The sequence below is a fragment of the Juglans microcarpa x Juglans regia genome, chromosome 2S (assembly GCF_004785595.1).
Source record: "Juglans microcarpa x Juglans regia isolate MS1-56 chromosome 2S, Jm3101_v1.0, whole genome shotgun sequence".
In the NCBI taxonomy this organism is placed as follows: domain Eukaryota; kingdom Viridiplantae; phylum Streptophyta; class Magnoliopsida; order Fagales; family Juglandaceae; genus Juglans; species Juglans microcarpa x Juglans regia.
In genome coordinates, this window is record NC_054597.1 from 23,154,553 (window position 1) to 23,163,932 (window position 9,380).

The 9,380-nt window shown below is 39.4% G+C and overlaps 1 protein-coding gene across 1 annotated transcript; it reads left to right on the top strand.

Annotated features, from left to right (window-relative positions):
* Positions 1 to 6,018: 6,018 nt before the first annotated feature.
* On the top strand, positions 6,019 to 8,563 carry LOC121251563 (trimethyltridecatetraene synthase-like). Its single transcript, XM_041150846.1, has 2 exons — positions 6,019 to 6,938; positions 7,865 to 8,563. The coding sequence occupies exons 1-2, from the start codon at positions 6,024 to 6,026 to the stop codon at positions 8,486 to 8,488; spliced, it is 1,539 nt and encodes a 512-aa protein (XP_041006780.1). The 5' UTR covers positions 6,019 to 6,023; the 3' UTR covers positions 8,489 to 8,563.
* Positions 8,564 to 9,380: the final 817 nt, after the last annotated feature.

Here is a 9,380-nt window from a genome sequence, read left to right on the forward strand (position 1 = left end):
TACTTATTGTGTCATTTTCTTCCCAATTATTGTAGGAAAAAATGATTCAAATACAGTCAGCCTCTGAGGAATCTTCTCTTGGTAACATTGACATATTTACGGAGGTTCTCGGGACCAAGTCTAGTTTGGTAAGAGATTTGGGATGTTCTTTCAAGCGTGTCGGTTCATCCTCCATGGCCTTGATTTCAGAAGTTAATAATCCTACTAAGGATTTGGAGGCTAAGCCCATCCTTGTGGTGGGACTTTTTATAAAAAGATTTTAGAAAAGATGACAGGAATTACCGTTCGATTTAAAACTTTTTACTTCCATACCCAAGGTGCAAGACTCTACGTTATAAAATAAAATGTACTTTTAGAATAAAAGAAGTTTATAGCGGAAAACATTAATCTTACAATGAAAATGCCTCTCATACATTTAAAATCTCATGCCTAGACTTCCGTGCTCTTCCCCACGGGCCGTGTCCGTCTTGACGCGTGCAGTTCATTCTGTCCCTATGGGGAGGGACATGCATAAAAACTAAAATGAGTCGATGACTCGTAAGCATTACTTCATACAGTTAAAATATAACTACATAGGTTTTCATTCATACATACTGTACATACATGCATACGTGCGTTTGTTTGAAAACATCACTTGATGGGGTCTTTCTTTAAAATGAGCTTTCTTTTCGTAAAACGTGTATCCTGTCAGTGCCTTCATTTCTTAAAAAGTTCGTTCTTTCATGCATTCATACATCCATACTTTCTTATCACTTTTATTGGCCGGTACACACTGTTACGCCCTGTATATTGGGGTTAGCAGTCTTCCTTTGGATCCGAACTCCGCCCGTGGCCACGGGTTGGGAATCCCTTTTCAGTCAGGGGCAGCACTAGGTGCACTACCAGTACTACTTACCCGGCATTGCAATCTACCCATTCATTGGTACCCTTTCCATTCATTCATATGGTCGTTACGTATTTTCATACATTAAATGTTCAGTCCATTCTTTCAATTCAGTCTAGTCCATTCATTTCAGTCCTTTTCATTTAACAGTTCATTCATGGAAAACGTCATTTAAAAGCATGGGGTTAAACACCATCCTTTCATGGCATTCATAAAACATCAATTCATGGCATCATAAAACATCAGTTCATTGATTTTCTAAGAAAATACATACAATAGATACAGCGTATACTCATCCATTCACATGCGTACCATTAATACTTTCAGTGCGTAAAAAAATGCGCTGCCAAGGAGGGGCCGTACATATGTATACCTTTGAACACTTATACTTAGCATGTTTTTCGTAAAAACAACTTTCGTGTTGTTTAGTAAGGAAAAAGTGTTTCATTCTCGTTTCTTGTATTTTAGAAAAACTCTAGAAGAGTATGAACGCAATACTTACCTAGACTCCATGCTACTTTCATATCATGCAGTCCCTTCATGTGCGTGTCAGATGGCAATCTACATGCATACACATAACCTTCACGTCATTCTCTATCTAATACATAAGCAACTTAAACTTTAATTAGAACTGCACTTCACTTGGAACGCTTTCCTTCTATCTCGTACTCTTACGTGCCCTTTACTATGCTAATACCTTCGGGGACCACTTACGGTTACTATCTCTTCCCAACTCGACGTTCTTCCCTCGAGTGCTTATCTCTAAAGTGAACCCGAGATTCACCTCAAGATTAAGATATTAAGACATTCGTCTTACTTTTCCTGTTAACCACATTCCGACGCATGATTCCGACCGACGAAATCACGCATCCCAATCCTAATAATACACCCATCACTACCTTCATGCACCTTAGCCCAACACTAAATCTTCATTCCCATCCATACAAGCCACACGGCTCTAAGCCAACTCTGAGGCTTAAGCACCGTGTAACTATGTCTAGGACAGATTACCCATTACATATGGTGAATCCGTCCGGCACATGTGTCTAACCAGATTACACACGTACCTTTACCCCTTATCACTTAAGACCAATATATAACATGTTGATCACCTGCTTGTGTAAACAAGCACCATACTCCGATACCAACATTCTCTTAACTCGGCTAGCATGACTCTTCATGCTACTCGTCCCTTTTGACAGTTCATCCCAACACTTAACACGACAAGACTTCGTTCACAACCACGCCTTACGTCATGTCATATAGCTCGAGATTACTCCCAAGCTACACCGTGACCGTGTCACGTCACCTGACATCCCACTATGCCATTCTTATGCGAACTCCTAACTTATCACGAGTATGGTTCCTCACGTACTCCTATAACATCGTAATATCTCGTCACGATCCCACTGCGCCATTCCTACGCTAAATCATCACCTATCATAAGCACGACTGCTAGTAACCATGTCACTTCGTGACATTACCCAGTCATGCTTCCGTTGTGCACTCCTACTCTTGTTCTACAACTTCACCCATACTCCCAGCCATAAGTCAATTACGATGACACCAATCACCTCAGACTACAGGCTACACCATAACTACTTCAAGACACTGTGCCACAGTTTCCGATATTACTCAACACGCTCTATGCACAACCATCCTTATCTCTGCGATATGCAGCATGAGTCCACAACTTAATCAGCTAATTAATATCTAACATAAATAACGAGGAATAGAGGGTTATACCATCGACGGGATAACCCGTGCGTTGCTCGCTGATCGTCACAGCCGATGATGTCCGAAGGGTTATACGTGGCGACTAACCCACATACGGTGGCTGTTTGGGCATTTGGATAGCTAAGTGCACTCTTGGAAGGGCTCGTAATGGCCTTGTGATGGTGGCAAGGAGCGTAACAAGGCTAATCTAGCCGTGTGCAGTGGTGGTCAGTCATGCGCAGTGACTGTCCACCTTGCGTAGTGGCTGCCCACCACATAAAATGGTGGTTCGGGCTTTGGGTTAGACCAAGGGAGGTCAAGGGAGGTTGCTGGTGGAGCCATGGAGGCTCGGTAGTGGTGGCACGGCGGTCCATGGTGGTGGAGAGAGGAATGGCCGTGTGAGAGGGAGAGATGCCGTGAGAGAGGGTGGGAGAGTGGGGGAGCATAGGTGGCAGATCGGGGCCATGGGTTGTCGAGATGGGTCGGTGGTGGCCTGAGGATGCTTGAGAGGGTGGTCACACACCGTGGGTGGGGCGTACGATGGTGGAGGTGACCTAAAGGGGAGTGGGCGTCTGTGAGAAAGTGAGGGAAGGTGAGCATGCATGGTGGCTCGGCTGGACGTGGGGATAGCTAGGAGAGGTGGTCGGTGGCCAAAGGAGGTCCCGGTGGTGGTGCAGTGGCCGGAGGAGGTGGAGCTCCGCCGTGGGTGTGGAGAACCCGTGCAAGAGAGAGGTGGACTTTGTGAGGACAAATGACAGGGAGATGGAGGCCGAGCTCGCTGGAGGAGGATGGCCAGTGGGAAGGGAGGCTACCGTGGAGGTGGTGGCACAGGAGGACAGCGCACGGCGGCACAGCAGCATCGAGCCCATTCGGGTTGTGCACTGTCGAGAGAGAGGAAGAGAGAGCGTGAGAGAGGGAGACCGGTGTGGGGGGACTCGCCGGAGTGAGGTGGTGTCGGTGGAAGGGGCGGTGAGGCTCACCGGGGCATGGCGGCGCCGGGCTGGTTAGTGGAGGAATCGGGCATGGGGAGAGCTACGTACGACGTACGCTGAAGGAGAGGGAGGAGAGAGAGGGGGGAGGGAAAAGTGATGGAGAAAGAAAGAGGGTCTCGATATTTAATCCAGTCCCTTCGTCTTGAGATCTTCAAAACGATCTAACGATGGGGAATTAAAATACTGATTTGAAAATGCGTAAACATTAACTTAATTAAAAGCACTGAGAGGAATTAAGGTAAAATATTATTTAAACTAACTTTAGTTTATAAAATAATATTCCTTCATCATTAATAAAATGATGAAGTCTTATTTAATTTCTTTAAAGAATAAAATCATTTAGTTTAATTAGAGTTTTAAACATAATTTAAATCTCATAATATTTTAAATAACTGAAATCATTTTAATAATAACATTAAAATGATTTCTTACAATTATAATATTATGGAGCTCTTCAAAAATATTATAATTGTCTTAGTTAAAATCAAGCTTAGTTCAATAACACTGAAAATACCTCATATAAATATTTCCAGCACATTTAAAACACTGGGGGTACTTTAGAAATCACACTATCTTTTAAAACACGTCATCGAGATTCGACACGCATAACAAGGCTCGTAGTCGCTAGAGAGAAGGGGCGGACTGTTGCATAATTCCATCATTAGAATTTTCTTACGTCAGAAAGAAGGAGACTTACATAAGAAAGAAGGAGCGTACGTAAGAAGGAAAGACTGGGGCGTTACACCGCAGCCAAGAAATTGAGCAGATGAAGTTGACACAACAGAAGCTGGAGGCTCTCTTATCCCAGCAGTCTGATCTAAAGACGCGTTTGCAGGAGCGACAAAGAAACCGGGTGGAAAGAGTGCGCATTGAAGTTCAAGAACAAGTACAGATGGAAATGCTGGTCTAGATGGAACTTGTTATGTCACTGTAGCAGGATCGCGGTGAGCAAGGAAAGAAGAAGAAATAAATCCTATCACTGTTCAAAACTTTTTTCGTCTAATTTTGCAACTCTCTAAGACATTTTCAGGAGATGATACTATTTATAGTGTAATATGATACAATTTGCATGTTTTTAGTTTTATAAAATTATTAGTTCTGATCAACACGTTCGAATCTAAACAAAGAACGTTCGAACATAATTACACAGGCATGCGATATATACGTTCAAACATAAGGTATTACGTTCGAACATATATACTCCACAAACGTTTGTACTTATTCTATTATGATCGAACGAATATTTCTTAATGTTCGAATGATTAAAAAGTTACGTTCGAACGTATTTATTAACCATCTAAATGTTTGATCTTTGACGTTCGAGCAATTTCACAATAACGTGCGAATGTAAAATTCAAATGTCACATCACAAACGTTTAAACGTTTTAACGTAAAAATTAAACGTGTGAATGAAAAATATCGAATGTTTGATATTTATCGTTCGAATGCTAATCGGTTGAGTAAACGTTTGAACGTTATTTGATATGTTCGAATGTACTTTCTGTGACAGAATTTGGCTATCACAAAATCTCTTCACATTCGAACGTTGCATCTCACAGCAGGCTTCCAACCATCACAACAACAACAACAAAAACCTTTTAGTGACGGTCGTACAGAAAATTGTCACAAAAGCCTTTTTTATTACCGTTGTGGGGATGGTTTCAAACCATCATCAAAATGTTTTTGCGACGGTTTTCTTATTTTTTGTGACAGTTTCGTCCATCACAATAAATGAAATCTGTTGCATTGAGATTATCAAATGAAAATTTTGATATGCCATCTCAATGTTTTAAATGCAGCTTGATAAGAAACTAGCTGACTGATATGATTGGGTTATTGGCATCAAATCATCGCATCATAAGCTATGTAGCTAATCTTGGTGTAGATAATTTGACTTAAGAACTTATTTTGTTATGTATAAATGGTTTGGATATGTATAGATATTTGGTCGTTAGTTTGAACATTAAGTAGACATATTAATTATTGGGAGAATTTGTAATTGGTTAATCTTGTTAGTTTGAAAATTTGGGAAGAGTCTAGGTTAGTTTAATATAGGGTTTTTAGTTTGAACATCGAGTAGCTAGATATTTTAAATGTTCAGAAAATATGTCATAATTTATTAGAAGTTGCGTAACCGTTAAAACAACTTTGGGATATGGATAAATGCACGATTGTTAGTTTGAGCATTAAGTAATTACTTGGGAAAATCTGTAATTAGTTAAAACTTTCTTGGTTTTTTAGATTGAATATTTATAAAAAATTTGGCATATCAGCAATTGGACACTACCCATAACATCATATCAATAGCTAAGCACCTGATATTGATACTTATCAACTAATTTCGACGCATGCCATGCACCCAGCTTACTCAACTATATAAATGCCAAAATCCAACTCAAACTTTCACTACCCAGAAACCCCAAATCTCACTTATGGAGGCTTCTTATACTTCTTGGGCTGTTTTAGTATTGGCATGGCTAGCTATTATGCTCTTTGTCTCTAAAATAGCACCCTCCAAACATCGCCTCCGACAAAAATCTCCTCCGGGTCCCAAACCTTGGCCTATCATAGGCAATCTAAACCTTCTTGGGTCCCTCCCTCACCAATCCCTTCACAAATTGTCACAGCAATTCGGACCAGTCATGCAGCTTAAGTTTGGGTCCTTTCCTGTGGTGGTTGCCTCGTCTCCCGAAATGGCAAAGCAATTCCTTAAGACACATGATCAGATCTTTGCCTCTAGACCCCAAAACGCTGTTGGGAAGTACATTAGTTTTAACTACAGCAATCTCTTTTGGGCCCCTTACGGACCATATTTGCAGCAATGTCGCAAAATATTTCTCTCTGAGCTACTTAGCTCAAAAAGACTAGAGTCCTCTGAGTACATTCGTCTCGAAGAAAGACATGACTTTGTTTCACGGCTACGCGCATTGTCTGGGAAACCAGTTCAGGTGAAAGACCACCTATCACGCCTCAATCTCAGTATTATGAGTAGAATGGTATTGGGCAAGAAGTATTTCAGCGAATCCCCGCTCGAAACTTCAAAGATAACATTTAAAGAATTCAGAGAAATGTTTAACGAGTGGATGTCGCTTCATTCGGTATTGAACATTGGGGACTGGATACCTTGGATCGAGTTCCTAGACTTGCAGGGATATGTGAAACGTATGAAGGCTTTGGCGAAAACGTTTGATCGGTTCTTTGACCATGTCTTCGATGAACACATGGCAAGTAGAGAAGGAGTGGAACAATTTGCGCCGAAGGACATGGTGGGTTTTTTATTGCAGCTAGTTGATGATCCTAGTGTTGATGTTAAGCTCACCTATGACCAAGTCAAGGGGCTCACTCAGGTATAACTATACTCTTGGGCCATTGATGTTTTTTATTGTTTAAGTGGAAAACCGTTAAAAGTGAAGTAAATAAATGTGGGAGAGTTCATATTTTACTATCAACTATGCAATACTAGCCTCACACGTTTCATATAAAACGGAAGTTTGTTGGATCTTAGTGCATGTTTAATTGGGATTGCTGTGAAAAATATAGCTTGGAGTTTTAGGGCTTATAACTTATAGCTTAAGTAATAAGTTATACTATTAAAAAATTATTTATTATTTGGTAACCATATGTATAAAACATTTTTAAACATGTTACATTTGTTTGGAAACAAATTAAAGAAGTGATTTATGATGATCATTTGATTCGTTTCAAAATTATGGTTACATCCTTAAAAGTTTCAAAGTTGTAATTATCTTAAAGTTGTATGGGTATTTTTGCCTATTGATAATATTTTTAAAATTTGAATTACAATCTGGATTATCCAGAAAAACACGTTTGAGGAAAAACATCATTTAAAAGTATCAAATGATGTTTTTCCTCAAACATACTTTCTAGCTTATTTGAGATTAAAAAGTACTTTATAATGTAACACCCAAACAACCTAAGTTTTTTATTAAAGGGTTTTTAAGATTATTTAAGCACTTTTAAGAATCCTAACGGAATCCCAAACAGGCCCTTAATGTTGGTTGCTAGATATCCGTCTTCAACCGGTAATTTTTTTTATATACCGTATCAGTTGTGGTTATTAGGGATTGCTCATTACTAGTCGATCAATTAAGTTTGATCGATGGACTCGTTGGTGTAAAAACCTTATAGCTTAAGGATGTATATTTATCGCTTCCTATTTGTAATAATATTATTACCACAATTTAACGTTTGTTTGAATATAATTTAATGACCATAATTAAAAAACTATATAACGTTAATTTGATATTCTTAGGATCTCCTAGCAGCAGGAACAGATACATCTGTGGTCATGATGGAATGGGCAATGTCAGAACTCTTGAAGCAACCACACCTCATCATAAAGGCAAGAGAAGAGCTCGATAGGATTATTGGGAAAGACAGATGGGTAGAAGAGAAAGACATTGCACAACTTCCTTATATTGACGCAATTATGAAAGAAACAATGAGGAAACACCCTGTGGCAGCAATGCTTCCCCCACATCTAGCTCTTGAAGATTGTGACATTGCTGGTTATCATATTAGTAAAGGTACCAGAGTAGTCATAAACACATGGAGTATAGGAAGAGACCCATCAATATGGGATGCACCTGAAGAGTTCCGCCCAGAAAGGTTCATCGAAAAAGCCATTGATGTGAAGGGACAAGATTTCACTCTATTGCCATTTGGATCAGGGAGGAGGATGTGTCCGGGATACAGTCTTGGACTAAGGATGACTATGGCAACCTTGGCTAATATGATACATGGATTCGAGTGGAAATTACCGGACAATATGAAACCAGAAGATTTGAGCATGGAGGAAGCTTATGGTTTGACAACAACTAGAAAGTTCCATCTTGTTGCAGTCACGAAACCCAGACTACCATATCATCTTTATTAATGCTCACTTGTTAGCTTGAATTATCCATCTTGTATCTCAGTACGTATTTTCGTAATAATTTCAATATTCGAGCAACTTGATATGATTGTTCTTGATTTCCTTGATCTGAAAAAGCTAGTCACAAAAATTTACAGATTTCTAGGAATTAAATATTAAAAATCTAGTGGAACAAAAAGTTGATCGAAAAATCAGACTAATATTCAGTGGATATAGATCTAAATATCTAAGCAATCACTGATATTACCGCATTATTATGGGTTGAGAAGGTGCTGGAGTGGAAGGGTTGCAGTCCTGGAATGGGAAGATGGAAGTGGGCAAGGTACAGTGTTGATTGAGGCTGTTGTGTTGTGTTCAAAGACAGAAATGGAAAGGTGGTTGATGACAGTAAAACGTGAAGAAGAAGCTTGGAATGGTGTCGTGTTGTATAGAATTAGTTTCATCTCTTTAATGGAACGTTGTCGTTTAATGTCTTTTTTCTTCTTACTAATTGTAAACGGGGTCGTTTTACTTATTGAACTGTAATAGGTGATTGTTATAACACTGCCGTTTTGATAAAACATTCACTATAAATAAAGAAGTTGGAGGGAAAAGTCCCCAACGGAAATTCATTCATTCTACATACTTCTCTCTTCTCTCTCAACTTCATTCTTTCTTCCTTCCATAATTCTAGAGAGTGACTCTCTCGAACAAGTCAGTTTGGGTCCCTTACACGCATGTATGAAAATCAAAATATAAGGAAATAGTAAAGTAATCAATATAGATATCTTGATAACGAATTGAAAACTCATTTAATTAACCTCTTCAAAATCTAAAACAACTGAAAGGTATCCTCTATAGAAACCGTTTGTTATAATTATTCTTACATACAAACCCTTGTACCTAAAAAAAAAAA